This window comes from Haliaeetus albicilla, chromosome 6 (assembly GCF_947461875.1).
Source record: "Haliaeetus albicilla chromosome 6, bHalAlb1.1, whole genome shotgun sequence".
NCBI lineage: Eukaryota > Metazoa > Chordata > Aves > Accipitriformes > Accipitridae > Haliaeetus > Haliaeetus albicilla.
In genome coordinates this window covers 44,077,035-44,100,737 of record NC_091488.1, presented here as the reverse complement: position 1 = coordinate 44,100,737, position 23,703 = coordinate 44,077,035, and the positions used below count along the sequence as shown (strand labels likewise).

The 23,703-nt window shown below is 39.8% G+C and overlaps 1 protein-coding gene across 2 annotated transcripts in view; it reads right to left on the bottom strand.

The window, feature by feature from the left end:
* Positions 1-4,185: 4,185 nt before the first annotated feature.
* Positions 4,186-23,703, bottom strand: part of SLC22A15 (solute carrier family 22 member 15) — a 44,584-nt gene continuing 25,066 nt past the window's right edge. For both annotated transcript variants that reach the window (XM_009920627.2, XM_069785835.1), the window contains exons 7-12: positions 23,492-23,632; positions 22,629-22,714; positions 20,423-20,543; positions 19,385-19,457; positions 15,856-16,044; positions 4,186-12,773 (exon numbers count right to left, since the gene is read on the bottom strand). In XM_009920627.2, coding sequence (XP_009918929.1) covers positions 12,687-12,773; positions 15,856-16,044; positions 19,385-19,457; positions 20,423-20,543; positions 22,629-22,714; positions 23,492-23,632 — 697 coding nt within the window. In that variant the 3' untranslated portion in view covers positions 4,186-12,686. The remainder of the gene's footprint in view (positions 12,774-15,855; positions 16,045-19,384; positions 19,458-20,422; positions 20,544-22,628; positions 22,715-23,491; positions 23,633-23,703) is intronic.

The following is a 23,703-nucleotide window of genomic DNA, read 5'->3' as shown; positions in this document are numbered from 1 at the left end:
CAAACAACCCAATATCCCTGAGAAAAGGCCACTATGCAAGCACTGCTTTCTCCTGCCCTTGCGTATACCGTTTCTGAAAGCCACGCCATCCCAAAAGCTCACCCTCCCTATGTACCATGCAAGCATCAAAGCATTAAAAATTAATTTCCTAGGAATTTTCAGTTTCTCTATGACATCTTCATGTCAACTTTAACAGAGAGGCACCCTGCCTAGCATCACCATTATAAACACTGAACATAGCCTGTGATCTGGCGAATTCACGCTTGCTCCATTTCATAGATGGAAGTGAGGGTGGAGGGTTCAAGAAAGCAACAAACTTTGGTGAGAAAAAGTGACTTACCCAGAGCTGGCAACAATTTCAGCTGTAGTATTCAAAGGTTCTGTCCTAATCACTGCATTGGCACTGTATGCGTTGACAGGGCTTGCAGAGGCTTGAGAGGATTTTTCTCCACTTCCTTTAACAAGGTATTAATCAAACATTTCACTGTGAATATCAAACCAGAAAGAGAGCTTGACCCAAACAGAACAGGGTCTGTGCAAGCACAAGACTCTCACTGTTGTTTAAGAACCAATATACAGCAGGGTGGGTATTTGGTACCCACTGCAAGTGTATCCATGGGTCAGGATATACAACAGCTGGTGAGGTGCCTTGATGCAGGTTAAAAATCATAGGAGAAAAAACAGTATGTGAAGTACAAGTAGCCACTTCCACTATTACAGAAAAACAAGGGTGATGGCAGAGCAGGAAACCAGAACCATAAAAAAAAAAAAAATCAGCAGTGCAGGCTGGCAGGGCAGATCTTCACAAGTAGTAGTACAGGCATGCTGAAGGATGGAGCCCTGCTGCCCTCCTGTCACACAAGGGAGCTCTGCACTGACCTGCATTTGGCTCCTTGATCTAACTGTAGACAGAATATTTCTTCTAACAGCTTCTATTTCTATTTGAAGCCCAGAGTTTGGAAGACAGCACCTCATATCTGGGGAAGAGGGAGAAACTGCCAGTCAATTGCTAGGACTTGGCCTCTACTATTTGGTGCACCCACTACCCAAAATGAGGTAGAGGATTTCTACCAAATCCAAGTGCTACTAATAGCTTTAGGAGGTGACAAGCTCTGCAGGAGCTCTTGGAACAAGCAGCAGTTGATTGAGAGAAGAATTACCCTACACTGAACAACTTCCTTTAACAGTAGTTTTTACTTGCACAAAGTGCCTTTATGCTGCTTATGCTTGTTTCTCTGCTCATGTTAAGCACACCCAGCAGACAGCTCCATCATGACATTAGCAAAGGCATCACCTTGTCCTGGCACAGCTGGTAAGCACAGCACCTGGAAGACAAGTTAGGGATCAGGGGTCTCATATTGCAAGATGCAGCACCTGAGAGCTAACAACAATTCTGAAAAAAAAAACCCCAAACCAAGAACAACACCCCCACCCCCCATATGAGAGCACTCCAGCTTTGGGATCTGGTCCATGGCTCAAACAGCTGAATCAAAATAAAGCTGAACTAGGTTTTTAATTGTTTCTGAACTTGCAAACTTCCAAGTAATCCCATCTGCACAGATCAGTCAGCCTCCCCTTCAGTGAGCCCTCATGACATTCCCCATTGTAGTTTTGCCAAGATACTGCATGGATTATACAAAGTGCAGAGAAATGAAAAAAATTGCCCACTTTTAGATGCAGAAGAGATTGCAGGATTGTCACATTTTAGCTACCTTTCGGTAGCAGAAGTGTGGAAGGGAAAATGGGATCAAAAAGCATGCTACAATTTTTCTGGTGCCTATTACCTCCTCCCTCCCCAGGATGGAGGTAAATCTGTTCTGTTGCATCTTTGTGATCTTTACTAGAAAAAGAAATGGCAAGAATAAGTCACCCAAGAAGAACCACTTTCCCAAGTATGACATTATATTACCTGCTGTTACCAAGTTTGATCAATAAGTTGAGGGTCCCCCCCTCCTCCCTGCAGCAAGGATTGTTCATTGAAAGTGCTCTTAAATAAGTAATAGGTCAGGATTAGAGACCTTTATTCACCAAGACAGAGAGAATTTGACAAGTATTTGTCTTGTCTCTGTGTAACCAGCGAGATGCAAGATGACAATGCTGGAAAAAGCAGAGTTGAGTCTCTCTCAGAAGCGCACTGCTTGGAAATAGTTTTATGAGCCCAGTAGAAGTAAGGTTAACTTCAGTTAAATTTGAGACTGGTGCAGTTTGGAAGAACTGAGTAATTTTGCCTGATAGCTCCTTGCAGGCAATGCTTACTACTGCCATCTCAACACCAGTACTGGCTGTTATTGGCAAGGGACAAGCACATTTCTCGAAATGTCCCTGCTTTCAAGGGATGGCACTTTAGTTCCACACCTCCCATTTAATGACTTCCAGAGGTGCCTTCCTCTTGTCAGTGTGAAAATTACTGACAGCAGAAGCATCACAACAAAGCAAAAGTTAAAGCTACACTGACTAAAAAATAAATCTCGCAGCCATGTGAACCACAGTCCTTCCCATACGTAATCTGTGGCCCCTTCCTCCATTCTTGGCGTCTCACCCTGTTTTTCCACAAAGAGTGTATGTAACGCAATGGCTCGGTAGGCAAACAGGCTCCAGTTACAGCAAGATACAGCCAGTTCCCAGACAAAGCATAGGCGAGGAAAGCCGTATTTAAGAGCAGCCCAAGTTAACACAGTATCAAAAGAAAGGTGTATCAACGTAAATCAGCCCTTGGGTATGGCAGACCATACTGCCAGACCCAGTGGCAGCTCACAGAAGCGCTCCTTGTCCTCACGTAGATGACAACCATCAAAGTCTCTCAGGCCAGCAGTCCCCTGCAGCATGCAATTGAAACATATTAGAGAGGAGGGAACAATAAATTTGAGTGGCTATGGGTGGAACTATGCTGAGCACATAACTGGACGCATCTAAAAAGTCAGCCTTCAATCATCACCTCCATGGTGAAACAGCAGCAAAAGTGAAAACTACAGTAAAATCCTAAGTATCTCAAGTACCAAAAATAAGAGTAAGGCTCACAGGATCAGAAATAACAAGAAGAAAAGATGACCTTTGTCTGGTAACTTTAGATCAAGGGATGAACAATACAAGTTATTTTGGATGTTGGTATATGCTTCGTATATTCTAATTACTCATTCTGGAAAGGCTGCTGATTAAAACATTTGAGTTCAAAAGACTTCAAAATACACTGTTGAAAGGTTCAGGAGACTCTAGAAAGCATCTCAGAAAAGATACTTAAGATGGTTGCATTTTTCTTTTGCAGCAAGCAATAGAAGGGCAAAGGATGACTTTTGCAGTGGTTTGTGCCCAGGAAGCACAAATAGGGAGTCTGGCTGGATTATTGCTCTTAGCTGCATGTTGAGGAAGAGTAAAATGCAACATAACACAAGGTCTGGTAATATTATCTATCATGTAGACCACCTATCATCTTTGGTATGTACACTTAAAAATACTGATAAAGTGCTTTGGCATCTGCTCAAGGGACTAGCTATTCAAGAATATATATATATTTTTTTGTTTTTAAAAAAAAGCATATACAGAGGTATGAAAGCAGTTTAAAATAGAGCACTGATCCCTATTTCCCACAGTCACTTTTTTCAGATTCAGACAATATTTTCTTTGTCACTGGACAGGGGACAGGAAACGCGGTCAAGCTATTCATCACCTCATTTCCAGGTAATGAAGACAAATGTTCAAATTCTGCCATTCCCTGCCAAGATGTTTAGGCACAAGCCCTGAGGACAGGGACTGTTTTTGTGCATTTGCATAGCACTTTAAAGAAGGGGTGTTAAGTGCCAACCAGTGTTCGTGGGAACTCCCCCAGTACAAATGTTAGTAACACCACCACAGACATTTTGCTATGCTAAACCCCCCAAAGTGTTTCCAGTCTTTCAACATCAATCAGCACAACTGAAGCCAGTAGTAAATTGATTCTCACATTCCACTGGTGCCGGTTTTTGTTAAAAATGATTTGTGATAGATATGGTGGAATATATTGATTAGTACTGACAGTCCCAGTTTCCCAGGCGCTTTGTAGCACTGCCATTCCAAAATGACCTGCTTTCCACCTTGTCAATTTTCTTCTGCAGAGTCCGTTATAAATATCTATTCTATTATGAGACCTTCAGCCCCCTCCAGAAAACAAAACAAAAGGGTCAGGCAAGTAAAAAAATCAGTACAATAAAATAGGTTTGCAGAGTTGCAAAAGAGCTTGTTTTTATTGAGAGATTGTGTCAGGGGAAGAAAAGGCACAAAATAAGTTACAAAGACATTATATGAACTGTATGAGTCAGAGGCAGTATCAGAGCTGTTACAAATCATCTAAAAGTTGGCCTACTAACATAGGTTAGCCTCTACAAAAATCTTAAAAGAAAAAATATATTTCAAATGATCAAAATCATTCAGAAATTAAGTGAGAATGTAAAGACCACCAATATTAACTTGTGACTAAATTCACCTGGCCTTACCACCATCACCCTCTCTTAGAAGACAGATATCACTGGAAAATATGTAGTATTACAGAATTATTTTTAAAACTCATTTACATTTTATAAATTAAGAACCTGATATTTACCTTTCGTACCTCCAATGAAATACAGTACATACAGGTAAGGCAGTATGCATAGGAAATACATTAAGAAAACAGAATAGGTAAGTGCAATTATTCTGAATATTTCAACATTTGTTATGGCCCCTCACCTATGGTAAAGAACATCTTAAAAAGATGGATCCAACAGCTGTTCACAGAACATATGAATATACCACCATAAAAGGTCTATTGTGGAAAAGCTTATGCTGTCTTTAGTTGCCACTTCTTAGATCAAGTATTCTAAAAACAGACTTTTCAGCAGTACAACTCTGAGTTAACAACAGCACACTAATACAGGAAGTATTTTTTACACAGGAGGCTCATAACACTCAGTATTCAAGTAATCCAAATTAAATATTTAAAAATACACACACCAACTATATACAACTTGATTTTTGTTTGACGCAGTGAATCTATTCCCCCCTATGCCCACTTTCCTATTACTCAACTCTCAACTGGCAAGGACTTTTGATTGTTGGTTCAAATTAAACTGGCATGAGGAAACAATACAAAGTCTACAGGATATAGAGACTATACGAAGATTTGTTTTCATGATGATGCAGGGTTGAACAGAAAGTAGTTTACCCCTTTGGCTGCTCCTCTGGTCAAGTGGAGATCTAAGTTGTGTCTTCTGAAATCAGCAGGGATGCAAATGTAACGAGACACAGAACTCTACTATAAATGTCTGATTATATCCTTAGGAGTTTCATTTACTTGACCTAAGACAACAGTAACATAGAAAGGGAATACAGTACCAACTACCACTCACAAAAACTGTCAGCTCAAACTGTAAGGACTTGATTTGCAAGAAAACCCTGTGCAGTCACATATTGAGCATAACTGTCAGGGTTTTGGGGCTGCAGGGTGCCTTGTGTGGGAAGAAGCCCAGGACTGCCCTGTGCTGGTTCCAGCCAGCTCAGAAATCATGTAACAGCTGAGGTCAGAAAGGACCTCTGGAGGCCATCTGATCCAAAACCCCTGCTCAAGCAGGGCCACCTACTAAAGCAGGCTGCCCAGGACTATGTCCAGATGGCTTTTGAATATCTCCACGCATGGAGAGTCCACAACCTCTCCAGGCAACCCGTGCCAGTGCTCCATCACCCTCACCGTAAAAAAGTGCTTCCCTATGTTCAGATGGATCCTCCTGTGTTTCAGTTAGTGTCCGTTGCCTCTTGGGCACAGTGGGGACTGACCCACTGCACTCCAACGCTGTCAGAGGAGTTTCTGGCACTTCTGCAAAAGCATGTTTAAGAAAGGGCAGTAAATGCCAAGAAAAAGATTACAGTGCTATAGCAGTAGGAGGAAAAAAGGAGAAGACCATGCCAGCACAAGAGGAGCCGAAAGGAGAGGCAGCTGAGCAGGAGAAATGCCAAAGGAAAATCGTAGCCTGAGCAGAGGCTGAGAGTAGACTCGGAAGGAGCTACAACGCCGAAGGGACTGTGGCTGGTGAAAAAACCCACACGAGAGCAGCTGAGTAAGAAACAAGGAGCAGTGAAAGAACAGCAAGCACAACAGACTGATCCCAATCTCCTGTGCTGCCTGTTGCCTTGCTGAAGGGACTGAGCATATAACATGCAGCCAAAGAACTGGAGACCACCGTGGGGTCGAGGATGGCATGGGGGGAGAGAGGGAAAAGTGGTGTCTGGAAAAAAGCAGCAGTGTTTTCCCTACATGCTTTCTTTATTTTTTTCTTTCAACACCAAAACCAGTAACTAGAAGCTCTTTAATTGGCAATAAATTAAATGGATTAAAATTTCCCAACTCAAAACTTTTTATTGCCCCCAAAGAGTCACATCCTTAACTGAGGTTAGTATAAAATTAAGGGCTTCTGGCCCTTCTAAAAGCAAACAGTACACACAGGAAAATCCATGTTCTAAGTGTGTAATTATGCTGCTCCTTCAAAAGCTTAAGTCTTAAATTTAAAAAGGCCTTTAAGAAAAACTTAAAAAACAGAAGGAAGACTTGTGGTCTTTAAGTTATGGATTCCCACATAAATAAAAGAAGGAAATATTTTGTAGTTTCTTAAAAATCAATTAAGTACAAAATTGACAAGAAAGCTCAACATAAAGAGGTAGCTTAAAAAAATCAATTATTAGATTCAGGAAAGAAAGGTAGTGCAATAAAAGTATCCATATGAAAAATATACTTCCAATTTCTACATGACTTACTCAACTTTTAACAAGAACAAAATAAAGTTTGGATTAGACTTTGGGGAGTGACAAAGATCAAATACTTGAAACCAGTCTTTTAGAGGCATATATAAAATCACAACCACAAATTCTTTTATCACAAATTGCCCAGCAGTTTTCTGATCTATAACAATTTTCATCAGTGTCTGCAACACTGATTTTTTTTTCCCCGACAAACTAACATGAGAAATGCCTGTCTCCCAATCAAGTTTCCATCATTTAAAAACATTTTGTTTGAACACAGATGTGCCAGATAACTCTCATCGGACATCTTTAAGTAAATGTAACTTTCAATATTGGCAAAGGTTTTCTTACTGCCATGCTTTCTGCCTGCCTCCTGACAAAGTAAGTATAATTTGAGCACCTCAGATGTGTTGGAGGGAGGCAGTAACATGCATGCTAAAGACCTGCTTCCTCTACAAACCTTTTGTAAATAAGAGTGGGCAAGTACTTATTTAAACATACTCCCTTCTATAAGCTTGCTGTATGAGAGGACCCTGACACCCCACAGTCCTGCTTCATTCTGCATACACACTGGAAAAAGATTATTTCTTTTAAACCATTCTTCTGGGGGCAGCCAGCTCTTGCTGCATAAACATTTAGCCATCTGCCTATTTACTGACTGGCAAACAAGCAGCCATGATAGGGCTGACTTGCAGTGAATTCTAGTTGCAATAGGGATTTAAACTCTAGACATTATTATTTAGCAATACCTCAAACAGACTGTGCATTTTATAGAAATCTGCTAGATCCTATGAAGCTCCAGGCAAGCTGTTATTAGCAATGCTCATTTGTAAGGCTGATGAATGAACTAACAAATTCCAACGTGCAGTTTTTAACCAAGTTTTATCAGTCTTAGAGTAAGCTTTGACACTTCCAACTCAGAAGCAAACAGACTCTGCAGATTTCTCCATAATGGCTACATGGTATAAATTCTGCATGTTCTACAAAACCTACACTTTATCTTAAATCCTTCATTTAATTTCTTTGGTTTCCCAGAAACAAAAGCTACTTAAGTGAACTGAGCCATGAAAGACAAGCAAAAGTAACTCTCTTTCTGTCCCCTAAAGCTCTGGAGATGCTTGTAAATACCAGTTTTAGCAGGTTGCATGGAAGAATTCCAAATGAATGCAGCTAGAACTAGTTTTGGACCATTGCTTTCCAGCAAAAACTGTCTTTGGCACTTATATAATCCAATTCCATGATGTTACTTTACACACAGTCCCGTATCAAGTTGACCGAGGAAATTAAAGACAACTTTTGTAACACAGGCACTTTAAATTAGAACAGAAAAATCTGCTCCCCATTAGGCAATACAGGAGCTTTTTTCAGAATGACAGAAACAGCAAGTAGTACCAAAAATAACATGAGAGAGTTCAGTAAATTCAGACTATCAGGGTGAAAGTTTTATCCAGCTCTATTAGACTTAAATAACAGTAGCACCTGGAAAATCTGAAGGCTACAATAGACTGGACAAGGCATTAAAAATACATAGCATGGAAAAGATTCTGTATAAGTTTGTTCACCCTCCAATTCTACAGTTAGATCTGTCACAGGTTTTCTTATGTACCTATCTTTCTTCCACTTAATATATCTCATAGTAACATACAAGCAACAAGACTCAAAATACAGCTATACCCTAAGTCTCCCATTTGGTAAACAGCTGAATATAGACATTTCTGACATGGGCATTAAATGTGTCAGGCCAGACTAACTTCCACCACCAAATGACAGCACCGCTCTTGGGCTTTTCTGACATACTTACTGCAAGGCTCACAACTTGCATGCGCAGATGCCTAGATTCAGCTGCATCAAAGAGCATGATCAAAGAAGCTCTAACAGGGTGGGAAAAGGTATACATAGCACACCATCCTTCAGCTAAAACAAAATACTAACCAAATCTGCATTCGGTGATTATGCAGAAGACTCAGGAACAAGAGTTTTAGCTCAAATGTTTCCATTAACACACTCTAGGAAAAGTAAGTTTGTTCCTCACTTTCCCCTTTTCCTAGTACAACAAAAACATTCTCTTGCAAATGGCTTTTATACACTTAGGTGAAATAGGCTGGAAAATGTACAGCTTAACTGCATTCCCCATGGTTCTGCAAAGGATATTCTGCTAGCCTCTGTACATCCATACAGTCTGGAAACCCTGGCCTGGTTTATGCACTGTGAGCAGAGGAACACATGGCTGCAATCCTTAAAGCCTTGACTGTAACAAAGGTGGCAACTAGCTACAACCTGCTCCATGTTAATTAGGTGTCTCTGGAAAGGTGTGGACATGGTCTTCACTCAGCACCCTGACCTGAACACCAAGTCACCTGTGGCTCTCCTTTAACACAGAACTTCTAAGTTTCTGGTGTGTCAGGGAGTCTCTGAACAGCACTTCCCCAATCCCTAAATGGGGAGCACTAGCTTTGTCTTCAGGTGAAGTAGTTTAAAAAAATAAACTTGTCAAATCACTTCCCTATTCTATTCTCTTCAGCCTATCAAGAATAGCCAGGTAGTAAAATCCTTTTAGAAGGCTGAAGTATCACTTTACAAGAAGTTGTGTGACAAAAATGCATCAAGTAAGTCTCATCTTCCTATCTTTCTAAAGGCAAATTAAGTGACGACCAGTTATACAGCATTCTCCAAAACAGGGCTTTACAAATTTTAATGATTTCAGTGACATGCCATTTCATAGAAAAGCTGAGTCCAAAAGAAAACTGAAGCATTCCACATTTTATATGGATCAGAAGAAATGTTTCATCACTGAAGTAGTAGTGCTGAACAAAGCTGACATTAAAAAGGAAATCATGAAACTAGTGTCCCCAATAAGACATCCTGGAACCAATGCTAGCTCTGAAAGGAGAAGCTTGAAGTCAACACAAGCAGCTAGAAGGGTACTTCCACCCAACAGCTACTATCTTGTGTTTTCACTTACCCTTGCCCTAAAGTGTTTGTTGAATCCTCTATTCTTTTGACTCCCTCCAGCTGATTCTCCTCCATGCTGTCTTACATGACCTGTCATTCTCCTTCACTCCTAGCTGTATTCAAGTATCACTTGTGAGGTCCCCAGATAGCAAAATCCTAAACATACCTCACCTGAGACAGTATTAAGATCTGACTAATCAGCACCATGGGAAAGCCTCTCTCATCTCTAGCATAATCCCACTAAGTGAGCTGGCTGAAAAAAAATGATGGCTACAAAACCAAAGGAATCCAGGGATGGAGTTCCCATCTTGGGGGTAGGTATCCTAGTGCCTGCACAACACAAAACCCAACTAACAGTATAGGCTGCTTCATATACAAAGCTACTCTAGCAAAAAACGTGGGTAAGGTTGTGATACTTCACTCAACTAAAGCAAGGATGTTGGGTCTCAGATCTTCACATTACAGTATGTCATAAACTGTGGTATGTCTGGTACTGTATTAGCCTCTGCTCTCCGGTAGCTCCTCAGGGCAAGCTTACTGCCCAAACACTGAGATTTATTAACTGAGCCTAGTTGAAGACTGTCACAAAATGCAGCTCAGGTCCTGCAGAGAGTGATCTCCTCCACCTGAATCACTACAGCATCCTACTGTTCTAATGAAAATTATGCTGAGGTGTCCCATGGCATGACCAGGGTTGTCAGTAGCAGATAATGACAGGAAAACTATGGAGAGAGGAAGGCTAACAGTTCCTGTCTGCCTCTCAGGTGACTTACTCAACCTACCATCCAAAGAGGGACAGAGGCAGCAAACACCTAAGAGAACCTGTTGGGTCTTGGCAGCATGTTAATACCATCAGGCTTACCACTGTTTGCTTCTAAGCAAACAGGTTTTATTTAGAAGCCATCAGCAACAAAAAGTCAGTTTTCCAGCTGTCCATAATTCAAAATGTGAATGCAAAACTAAAAAAATTCTTTGAACAAATAGATTCAACCTTTTCAAGTACCTTATTTAGAGCAATTTTCTTGCATACAGAAGGGCCAAATAAGGCAGAAAGACTACCTGGCTGTATTTAAAAGTGCCCTGCCACATCTACAACAACTACTCAACAGTGTGGAAAAAACAAAGTGAAGACTGCAGGCTGGAATTCTTCTAGTGAAGCTCTTAACACAGATGAAAATCACAACAATACTGACGCATTGTCCATAGGGACTGAAGTTTCCAACTTTGCTCACAGTCAATGCCTGGATCAAGTCCAGGCCAAGTGGGAGTACTGCATGTGTGAATCTGCAGTCTCTGGGCTGCCCTCTGCACCAGCCAGGGTAGTTGCCCTTCGTTTAGCATTACAGTTCCCAGTGAACAAAGTTCAAGCAGCTAGCTGCAAACTTCTGATGCTGTTTACTTTCCTTTCAGAGTAAAGGAGCTTCCCAGTTTATCCAGAAACTACTCAGCAGTCAACTTCTAGGGTTTTGGGGTTTTTTTTTTTAATCCAGTTTTTTTACTTTAACATCCACAAAAATGGCTAGCAAGCCTAACAATATACTTGCTGCCATCATGCGGCACTTCGCTAGGATCTCCAAGTATAAAGACTAACAAACATTTTATAGAAATCAATCTTAAATAGAATGCCACAGGTTAGAGGATGAAGATGACAATGTAATCAAGAAAACTGAATCCTTGTAAGGCCTCATCTTTGTAGCTGGAACATTTCATATGTTCATGTTTCATATTTCAAGATTCCAAATCCCTCCAATGAAGCACTTACAGAAAGTTCAGTGTGATCAGGAGAGTGAAGTTGTCTTCCTCAACATGGTCAAGTAACCAAGTGCTTGAACAAGCACCTGGTTAAGAAATAGGTAACCAAATTCTGTCTCAAAGAGGTTTGCCTTTTTTTTTTTTTAAATGAAAACTTTATTTACACACAAGATTTTAAAATAAATACTAGCAGCTTCCTGGCAATAACCCCCAAAATGTAACAGCAACCCATAGTTGCTCTTAACACTTCAGAGTTAAGTTTCTTCCAGAAATAAAGACACAGGTAGGTGCACAAAAATGAGCTATATATTCTAACACACACCTCACACACACAGTATGTGATAAATACCTCACCTATGTCCCACCCATGAAACTATATCCTTCACATAATTATTTCACTGCACAGAGAAGTTGTGGAGCTTCAATATTTATGGCAAAGTGAGGACAAGGCAAAAGTAGGCAAAGCTATAAACAGCAGTGCTGAGATGTGGGGAACACGTGGCAAATGTATGCTTAAGACAGCCCAAGAAAATGCTCAGTGGATGAAAAGGGAAAAAAATCAGTAATGCCCTTTATGTCTGCAGGCTTTATGGTTGTTCTTTTCTGTAGTCCCTCCTCCTGGCCTCCCATTATCACTAAGTTAATGCACATGACTAACCAGCTGCACCCTATAACTTTATACAGATGTCTATGTGCAGATAGAGAAACCTTATGTTCATAGTTGCCTTTCCCCTATTCAATACACAGAAACCACTTTAACATACAGTTTCAGGAATTTGTTCCCACTGGAGTAGCACACAGCACATTGTGACCACTTTCACTCTACAGAAAAAGAACAGTGGATTTTTTCCAGTTTATCAATTTGTACTGAATCAAAATCAACCACCTTGAAAATAAAATACAAGCATGTGCATTGATAAGCTGTCCAAATCTGTCTAAGCCTAAGTAATTTCCTAGGCTTCAGAAATACATGATCCCACCCTTGCTGTCTCACCTGGCTTCAAATGCAGTCCATGCACTGTCATTCTGAACCACAAGAATTTGAACAGCTGTCTCATATGGAGAGCATCAGTGGCATATTTAGTCTGAACAGTACTCAAACCCCTCTCCTAGTCAGGAAAAACACAAGCACTTGCCCAATTACATTCCCTGACAGGTGAGGTCCCCAGTACTCATCCAGTCGGTCCAACTGTAAGACAAGTAAGAAAAGGCATAAAATAGGCCAGTGTTTCTTCTTTTCATTACTTGATCATATGAGTCTCTTCATCAGCATCATAAAACTCCTCATCTTCACTTCCACTCCCTGCAGAACTGTCTTTGTCTCCAGACTAGAAACAAAAATGAAGTCATTGGTTAGTGCAGATGCCACTACATCAATCTCAAAATAAGCAAGCATGAACCATTACACTTATGTTGGAATGCTGGTAGAGGAAAAAGTAAGAAAAGACAGGTCAAATCACTGTATTAAAACTTCGTAAAAGACATTATGTGAATTAAGATTTCTGTGTGTCCTTGGTTCTTTAAAAGAGACTTCTAGTGGATGGACTTTCTCTGCTCCATCAGTACACTAGAGAATACATGCAGGAGAGAGACCAGCTAGAACAGTTCTGAAGTCATAATCTACTCAGCTTTCTTAATTTAAGTCTAAAGGTCCCTACTCAGTAGTGAGCTACTGGAAACAGGCTCAGAACACACAGGTTACTTGATCAGGTAAAAGCTTCTCCATCCTGAATTATTATTCCTCCATGTGTAGCATGGGCATTTTCCTATACAAGTTTTCAATTAAAAAGATCCCCCTGCAACACTAATTAAAGGTGTTATGGAAGAGGGAAAAAAATTACCACTTCATATGTTCAGAAAGTAAACTCCCTATTATAGGCATAACTACTCCAGCCAGAGTCCTTTTAACAACATAATTTATATCATATACCCAAACTAAAGTCAGCTATTACAGCTAATTGATTTTTGTTTGGCCACTATAGCATTTTTCCATGGAACTGATACAAATTATTCCAGTTAAAAAGATTCTCTTGCTAATATGAACTCCATTTAGTTTGAGTATTTAGGATTTTTTTTCCAGTATGCTTGCATCCACCCTAAGACTTCTGCCTGCCTAGTCATATGCAAAGAAGGGTGAGAGAGAAGGTGAAAAATAGAGAAATGGAAATCATGTTCCTGACTGACAGTACCATGCAAGCAAAATCTGTAGCTTTAGATCTATCTTCAGAGGAGTTTTGCTACAGCAACGTGCGTTAACTGCAAAGGAATTTCAAACAGTTTGAGCACTAAGACCTGTCAGAAAATATAAAGGGAATCATGTTATGCTTTTTTCTGGATTTCTAAAATTATTTGAGGAAAGTCAGGCTATCACTGGATGCTGTCCAACTTGAATATCACATTCATGTATGTTAACAGAGACAAAACCTCTATTCTGGGCAACAGAATGCATGTTATCTTTAAAGTGGTACAAAAGGACAATGGATTCCACAGGGGGAAATTCAGGGTATGCCAAATAAATTCTACCTCTTTCTTATAGCAGCTTTGTAAGACCTCTCCATGGCCCTGTCAAATAGGGTTAATGTTTAGCAGCTTTTCATTTTATCAGCACTTTATGAGCTTTAAAATAAAGCCCTAATATGTCACAGACATTCCAGGTCCATAACTTCAGTGAAGATGTGATTACTTCAGCCCTGAACCAATGACATTTTTTTTCATTTGGATTCAATAATTTTAATCCATCTGGGGAAAAGTGTTCCTGAAGAACATTCTCAAATTATTTTTTTTTTATTTTGCGGATCCTGTTCAGGTTGAGGTTTTTAAGAACCCTGCTTGCACTTCTGCAGGCAAGATTTAAACTTGACAAGGCTGCTTGACATAAGCAAACCAAGTTGTGCAAATACTGACAGACAAACAATACTTGTCTCCTCAAAGGGCAATACTGACCTTACTTGGTTAAAAAGGAAAATAGAAATGTGACTTGCCCTGTCTAAATTGTAACACCTGCACTGTTGGCTAGAATTGTTTTTTGTTAGTAAACCATCTGCACAGTTAAGATGCAATAATGATGTAATTACCAAAATAACAGCTGGTGTAAACTTGAGGTAAATGTATATGATGGATTTGTGTAACCAGCAAGAATGTGGTGCCATAACACATTATCCAGTATGGTTAAAAATGTTTATAAAATGTGCATGTAAAGTAGCTAAAGTATAAAATTAATTGTTACAGGGCTGCCTCTTTCAAGCCTTCTTCAAGGGTGCTTTTGTCACTAAACTGTGCTGTCCTGTCAAGAATTATTACAGCTAAAATCGGTAAACAAGGCAACGTGTTGAAGCCTTTGAAAGGAAGCAACTGTTCTCATTCTAGAAATAAATGTTACTCTGCTTCCTGATTTCTGTAAAAATAAGTTTATGACTACCTGTGAATCTCAGACTGCTTGACCAAAAATTAATCAAATGAAAGTAAAAGGTGTTATAAGGATCCTGTCTCATCCCAGCCTGATGGGACAACTAACATTTTTTTTTTTTGAGTTGCCCTTCAAGTCTTCTGACCACTTACTCAATTTTTATTAGTCCATCGATACCTAAAATTTTGGGACCAGGATTTAAACGTTAAAACCTTACCCAAATTCAAACACCCACTTCCAGCTCTCTAGCTACTTTTCTCTAATCCCACTCCATTCACAGAGGAGCAGCCATGAAAAAAAAAAACCCCTCCACACAACTAAGCTGTACACACCTCAAGAGGTATCCAGGAGTTTGACAAAATGAAGTATAAAATAACATGAAAAAACAACATTTAAGGAAACCTCACTGAAAAACATCCTGCTACCACATTTAAACTTATGTCTACGAGTTTTGTAGTTTCAAAGTTTTCAACAAATCTCATTTCCCAGAATCAGCAGTGGGACAGATCTCAGAGGTTAGTCTAGCTTCAACCCATTTAAAGACTCTCTAGGATAGACCTAATAATTGACATTGCAGAACAGCCAGCGCAGGTCAGGGCAGAAATACAGTGTGCTGCCTTTAAGAACAGCCCTTCACAAACAGGCTTCTGTTTTCTTTAACATCTAAGGCTTCTCAAACTTCAATGGCCAGCTTTGCAAGAATCATGCTGCAGCAATCCATCGTAAAGATTAGAGAGGCACAGACACCACCGAGTCCTTTATTCCAAAGGAAAAGATTGTAAGCATTTGGCCTGGAAGGGATGAATTAATCCAGCTATGTTTCAGCCTGCATTTCCAGACATTTCAGACATGATGGTAAGGTTACTAAACTATCTTCTGTATCTCCTTGGGGCCTATCCTCCACAGGCCAAGAATCACTATCCTAATCTATTTAGAGTGGCATATTCAAACCGACAGCTGAAATAAACACAACAGAAAAGTACTAGGAAAAAAAATGAATATACCTGTGAGCCATCTAGGGCTTGCAATGACATCGCTTCATCACCCAGCCTCCAGTACGAGCATACCTGCAGGTCTGAAATAGTTTCTAGCAAAGGGCTGTTTAAGGTCTCTGGCAACAATAAACTTAAGAGCCCAGACAAAAGACCAGTTGCTCCAAACACAATATAAGGCAGAGACCACTGTACAGATTTCTGGAAAAAAGAACAGAGAGTTAGGTTGAGATTGGTTCCCTCTGGTTCATACTGCATATTAAAGCACTTAACCTTTACAACCATTCCATGTGGCAAGTGTTTGTGTTCATATTTAGCATAAAGGTTACCAGTCCTACTGGTCTTTTTTACCCACTATTGTCAATTGCATCTTGTCAATACTATAGGATTTACACAGATTTTGGGGATGGACATTAAAAAGAAATGCCTGCTGAATTTATACTCAATTCTTGTCCATAACATATATACTTTTTCACAAACGCAACATCACTTTGTAGTAGGGAAGAGATATCACAGAATCACAGACACACTGGTTAGAAGAGATCTCCTGAGGTCATCTAGGCCAACCACCTACTCCACACACGACTACAGCCAGCACTAGACTGGGTCAATCATAGTTTTGTGTAACCAAGTATTGAAAAAGCTCCAAGGATGGAGATTCCCCCTGAGTAGACTGTTCCAGGGCTGCATTAAGCCTCTCAAAAAGAATATTTTCCAAATTTCCTATCTAACCCCCAAGCCAAAACTTGACCCCTGCTGAAGTGTTCCACGCTGCTGGGAAGATCAGAGGTGCAATATTCCCTCAAGCTTTCATCTGAAGCCATGTGCTCTAGGCCCCTGACCATCTTGGTTACCCTTCCATTGGGCCCTCCCCAGATTTTTCAACATCCCTCTAGAACTAGGAGGGCGCTTAATCTGTGGGCCACATACTGAATTTGGCCTGATGTAGCTCAGTGTGAAGTTTGCCCGTTTGTGATGAGAGAACACTGCTAGCTCCCATTTAACTTGCCATCCTCTGTTGTACCTTGGTCTCTTCCAGCAAGGCTGCTACTCAGCCAGTTGGTTCCCAGCCTGTACTGACCATGTAATTAGTCCACACCAGAAACAGAATTTTACTCTTCTTGTTGGCCTTCATGGGACTTCTGTTGGCCCAAAAGGTCCCACTGGACTCAAGATCTACCATGTGGTGTGCCAATCACTCCTTACCTTCCATCCTCTAGAAATACTAGGAGGATTTATTCTGTCTTATCTTCCACTTGCCACCAGCCACCAAATACCAAGCCTGTCACTATCCCTTTGAGCCTGGTGGTCCATACAACATTCAAATCCAGTATTCCTTTCATGCAGGACACACTTCCTCAGCTTCCAATCAAGAATGCTGTGGGACAGTGTCAAAAGCCTTACAAACCCCTTTTCTGCTCTCTTCCCTCTCCTCACCCACATCACCTTCTGCAATGAAATAGCTGACTATCAAATCAAACTGGCTGAGAATGAATTGCCCTTTGTAAATGCATGTTCACTGATCCTGATTACCTTCTTGGCCTTCACATACTCAGAAACAGACTGAGAGGTCACGTCCCAGAGACTGAGTTTGAGCTGCTCAGCCTGTAACTTCCTGGATCCACTTTCTGATCTTAAAGATGCACATAGCATCAGCTTTTTTTTTCCCCCCACAGTTACCAGTGACCTGTCTCTACAACAATGGTTTGTCATAGGTGATGGGCACTTGCCTCACTATCACAGCCAGCTCTTTCACCACCTCTTAGGGAATCCTATTCCATGGAATGGAAAGCTTTCAGCTTTAAGTGTTCTTGAACCTATTGCTCCTCCACTGTTTGCTGCCCCTCTGCTTCCTCAACTGTGCTGATATGCACAAAGTCTTGGGGTCAGGCTTTGCCTATGAAGACTAAAGCAAAAGTGTTAAGTATTTCAGCTTATTCCAGCTCATTTGCCAATAGGATGTCCAACCCATTCAACAACCGGCTAAACATTTTCTCTAAATCTCCTTTAGCAGATGGAATCCCTATTTATGCTCTGTGCTAGTTTTACCTTCAACTGAGCTTTGGCCTTCCTGTTATCACCCCTGACAGCCTAAGCAATGTTTATACTCCTCCTTTGATGTCTGTCCCTGTTTTCACATAGCTTGTTACAAGCAAAACTACACTGGGGAAAGGTGTGTGCAAAAATACGAGTCATCTACAATATAGCTCCAAAATGTGTACATTCACTTTCAGACAACCAGTAAAGTAGGCTCACTTAAAAAAAGGCAAGAATTTAGCTGTTTGTTTCAAAAACTCACTTTGTATAGTAAAGAGCAATTCTAAATTGAGAAAGTAACAGGCTGTGATCAAATACAAGAGCAACATTTCATCTTTTAGTTCAGCAACTAACTTTTCCTATTCCTACCCTTTTTATAAGATCCCCAGACAAAAGATACTGAAAAAATGCATTAAAATAGTTGAAGAAATTCCACAACACAAAAATAGTTCATTCCTTCCTCAAATCAATGTTCATTCGTTATTTAACCAGAGCTATTTTCACTTTCATGGGACCCCTCCAAACATGATGATCCAAGATTTGTGTCTCCTGCAGTGCCAAATCTCTGCCAGATACAACATAATGGATGTCCCAACTGCTACATAGAAGCTGCCTATTACATCTGCCTGGGAAACCTGCACCAGTCTTGGCTTTGCCTGTTGTACCCCTGAGGTGCTCATACTCTCACCTACCCCATGTTTCATTCTGCAGATTAAAAGGCTCACTGTGCTCACCTGCCCTTTTGCTGCCCTTCTGCCTGACCTAACAAGATAGCAAATGGCAGACAGGAAAGTTGTTCCAGGTGAAATCTGTCACATTAAAGGAATTGTCACTTGACCTCAGCAAGCAGTTTGTGTGGAAAACTGGCACACTCTTTTACCTGCATACACATAAGACTATGAACATAGAGGAGAATAACAGCATCATCCCCGTGCTTCGTTCTTCAGAATTTTTCTTTGCCTTGACAGACTGCTGAGAAGTTTGTGTTCAAAATCCTTGCCAGTATATCAGGTCTCCACATCATCATCTTCATTCATTGAAAGATGAACCACTTTGCTGATAATTATAATCCATGGATATTCAATGAAATGCACTGATGGTAAAACTTATTTTTTCTCAGAAACACTAGTTATTAAGCCCATATGCTTTATCTTGATGCAGTAGATCTTTTAACTATGTGGGGGTTTTGCTATTACTTGCTTCAGGCTTAAAATTGGGTATCACCATCTTGGTATTTTGAAAATACTATATTGCTAAAGTCCACTAGCTAAGTCCCAAAATTCTTACAGGGCTTAAAACACCCAAACTAAATAATGTTGACTTTGTCTAATCACACAGAATATACTGCAATGCCTTTGGCCTACCACAATACTGTTAGGACATGAAATTTACATATCTTAGTTTATATACATAATTTATCCAAAACATTTCCACCTCTAGAAGCCTCTGATACATCAGAGTCACAAAACAAAAACATATATAACAGTGAGAAGTTCAGACAAACCAATGAAGGGACGAAAGGAGCAATGATTCCACCAACACGGGAAAACATGGAGCAGGCACCCATTCCAACATTCCTAAGAAGAAAAAAAATCATTAATCAGTGACATTTGCATAGGAGAAATTATGACTTGAAAAGTGCCAATGAGCAAGGAAAAAACACCCCCTCAGTCATGACCCTGATCACATTAACTGGAAAAGAAAAGTCAAATATAACTGAAAGCATCCCAGGACAGGAATTAAAACATACACTTTGTGCTTAGAGAGAAGCAAAAATCCCCTGCAGATTCAGAATTCTAACATACACACACATATAGAGAGGCAAAGAAAGTGTAATTTCAGTTAATGCGTCTTGTCTCTGCCTGAAACTTTGGCTAAGTTCCTTTATCCAAATTCTATGTATCAGCAGATTTGCCCACCCATGAAAAACACCACAGTATAGTTTCACTGGTGGCTGATCATCAACAATAACACCTGGTTAAAATATCTATTAAAAATTGGACCCATATGATAGATGCTTTTGTCTGCTCTGTCAGCACAAGCACAAGGTACTTCTGCCTCTAGTGAGTGAAACTTTACTGTTGCTTACATACAGCCTATGAAGCATTAAGTTACTTTTACAAAGCTTATTGACCAGTCATCTTCATGTTGCTGGTTAAGCAAGTGTGAATGTTTAATAGAGTTGTCTGGCTTATAAAGCACTGAAAAAGTTACAGATATCACTCATTAAAGAAATATCAGCAATACTATTGTTATCCTCATTAGTGGAGAGGGGCTGTGGGCATACCAAGCAACCAAAGGACTATTTTACTGTTATATAAAGAATATGGTTAGTCTGAAGAGAACACTGCAAATTTGAGGGAGGAGGAAGTGAGAAGAGGATAAAGGAAGAAATTCTGCATATAGAACTACACATAATAATTATACATAAATGAAAATCTCAAATGAAAAGGTAAGTTAATAGAAAAAAAAAAAAGAGAAGTAAAATGTGATCAGGTAAGAGAACCAGAAAAATGAGGACCTTAAAATTAACTTGTGTTACCTGATCACTGTGGGATAAAGTTCTGATGTGTAGATGTAGACAATGTTAAATGCAGCACTGATTGTCAGTTTCCCCAGCAAAGACAGAGAGCGACTATTCACCACTGCGAACACTCCAGTATCTGATAGATAAAATGTGACCCTTGTAAGGCTTTCGATCACTCAAATACATCTCTGTAATCATTTCAGTCACACAACGGTATGGAGTAAAAAGGAATCTACTGAAGAATCTGCTATGGCAGCCAAGCGTTCTTCTATTAAAGGACAGTATCTGTCAGAGGTGAGCTGTACCTTCAGGGGAACTCTCAAAACTCAAGAGAATCCAAGGAGCTTTCTTTTAGGCTGCAATGGCAGAAATCATCCAACATAATTTATATTCTGTCTCTACAGATTTATTACCTTTATCTGTGCAATCAAATTTGTACAAAGAGGAAAACTCTCCATCTAACACACTGTGAAAAAATAACTGAAAAAAATGGATTTCAAATTCACAGCAGACTTGCTAACTAGCCCCAAATTGTTTCCATTCTATTAAATATAATCTAGTAGAAAAAGACTGGGTTAAATGACTGAACAGTCCCAGAGACTATAGAATGGAACTATTGCTGAATACCAGAAAAAAGAGAAACCGAGTTTTCCTTTCCTTGTCCTTGGTGTTCCAGTAAGTGACATCTTTAAAGCACTGAAATCCTACATTAAGGCTCTACTAGAATATCAAATTTTAGAAACCTAAGATAAAAATCCCATAAACATAGTAAAAGCTGAAACTAAACCTCAACATTTTCTGAGTCTACCACTAATAAAATACTGAACTTAGAAGTAGTTTAAGAAAAGAATAATGGATACATTTTTCAAAAGCGAGCAAGGTTGTTTTACTAAAAAGAGCCCTATTCAGTGTCAATTCCATAGTACGATAACATGCTTCTAACATTATTACTTTAGAAGAAAAACAAAAGACAAGAAGATGCTGTAAAGAACCATACCAAATATTGCACCCAGCTCAGTTTTGTCTGAACAGCCAGTGCTTATTCACTTATACTGGGCACATCAGAACATGCATTAAATGCCTACCAAGGCAGGCTACAGCATAAGCCATTACTGCTTTGAACAAATCATGCTCAGTAGAGACAGGTGCTTGCTTCTGGCCAGTTAGCCATTTTGCTTCCTAGGGCACCTGGCTGACTTTGGCAGTTCAACACAGCTGATTTCCTGGGGTCTCACAGTTCTAGACTCTGAAAATCTTTTTCTTTTCACATTGTACTTCAACTGATATGCAAAAACTACCTGATGACTGGTACCAGCCTAACCAGAATATCTCTGAGTGTCCAGTGTCTAGCATCTGGAATATTTCTGGAAACTTGAGTTGCAGCCCTTTAAAGAAAGTTTCACCTATTAGACTCATTGCCATCTAGAACAGTTTATGCACGCTCTCATAATAAATATTTAATATTTTTGAATCATGCTTCAAACATTTGAAGCATTTTCTCTCCTTATGACACATTATACACGCACAAATCTTAACAAGCTGAGATGAATTTATGTAGCTAGTTTTAAAAGGAAAAATTGCTCACTTTCCAATGTTTTTCAAAACAATAGAAACAAAATTGCAAAATGAAGAAATGAATGTTAGTGTCCCTTTACAAAAAAGACATTTCATTTCACATTTCTTGAAGACCCCTTGCTTCAGAAGACTTTCAGACTGCTCTCTGAACTAAAAGTTATGTGGCCACATTACTAATACCACAATCACACCAGTCTTGAACATTACAGAACAGTGAAGAAAAGATGGAAACTTGCCCCAATATTCAATTCTTAGAGGATCTTTTGACATTGGTCTTCCACTTGGAGAGATACATACAAGTTGCACGGGTACTACTGACATATCATTTGGCTAATGAGATACCCCAAGAAACATGATTCTTTGGGATTAAGTCAGAAACACTGGAAAGGAATGATTGATATGATCAGAAGTAAAGGGCAGAATCCAAAGACAAAAGTTGAAATCCAAACCTTTCCAACAAGATTTCCTTAAGATTTTAGGAAGGCTGCTGCTTATCCTTTTTGCGAGTTAGCTTCTCTGGCTTCAAAAATTGAGACTCACACATGGTATGAGCGTAATCTACTGGCAACCATCAAATTCTTAGGCTGTAGGATACCGTATTTACCAATTTTTATCACATACTCCAGAAACAAAAGGAAATATTTACCTTTCTTTTTAGGAAGAAACATGACAATAAGACAAGCCAATCCTCCCAGGAACAGAAACGCACTCAATGTTCGCTTCCGACCAAACCTGATGTGCAAGGATAACAAAGCTTTATTCTGCATTAGATCTGTAGTTTGCAGAGCAATGAGTCCTCTAAATTCACGTTGTCTCTTTATTTGCAGTTGGAAATTCTGAATGTCATCTCCCACAAACACTTCCTCTCACACTGTTTTTAAACAAGTTTCTATTGCGCTTTTAAAATGAGCGCCAAGAAGCCTTTATGCAGTGGCTGACAATTTCTAGGATTTTGATTTGCTTCCCGCTGTGTGTGCACATTTGTAAAGCTCCTCAGGAGACACGTAGAGAAGAGATTGGGAGGTGAATTCTACAAAAAGTGAAAGACATTGTCCAGAGTATCATGGCTCAGGAAAAGGCTAAATATCTTAATCAACAGCTCTGCTCACACACTAGTGCACACAGCAACTATTACACGAAACCACACGATAGCTTCAGCTGAGTTTAGTTGCAATAGCTTTGACATAACAGTGAGAATGGGGATTACAAGACAGAGGTGGGAAGAACGCCATCTTGTGTTAGCATGGAGTCAGCACAGCTAGGTTCTACTGATCCAGGAGATCAGCCTCATCTCTGAGCCAAATTGAAACGGCTCATTAATGAAGTGAGCTACTGAGAACAAGTTAAACTGTTATTTGAAATAAAGACATATCAATGGCACTTTCAAATTGAAGCAGGAAGCCCCACACGACAGATACAAGCTAGGAGATGCAATATACAGGAAACTTATCTTTGAGAAAAATTGTCAGAAAACAAAACCCTGAATGGGTAAATAAATTTCATACTTACCATTTTTGGTTAATCAGGTAAATACATATTGGGTATGCTGGGATTTCTATCAGCCCTGAAAGGGCTAAATTGGCATAAATACTTCCACCCAAGTCACCCACATTAAGAGTAAGACCATAGTAAACCAAACTGCACACAAACCTGCAGAAGACAGAAAAAGAATAAAATCAGAGCTGCTGCTTTGCCTGCCAAATCACAGCACTGGTCTGGCA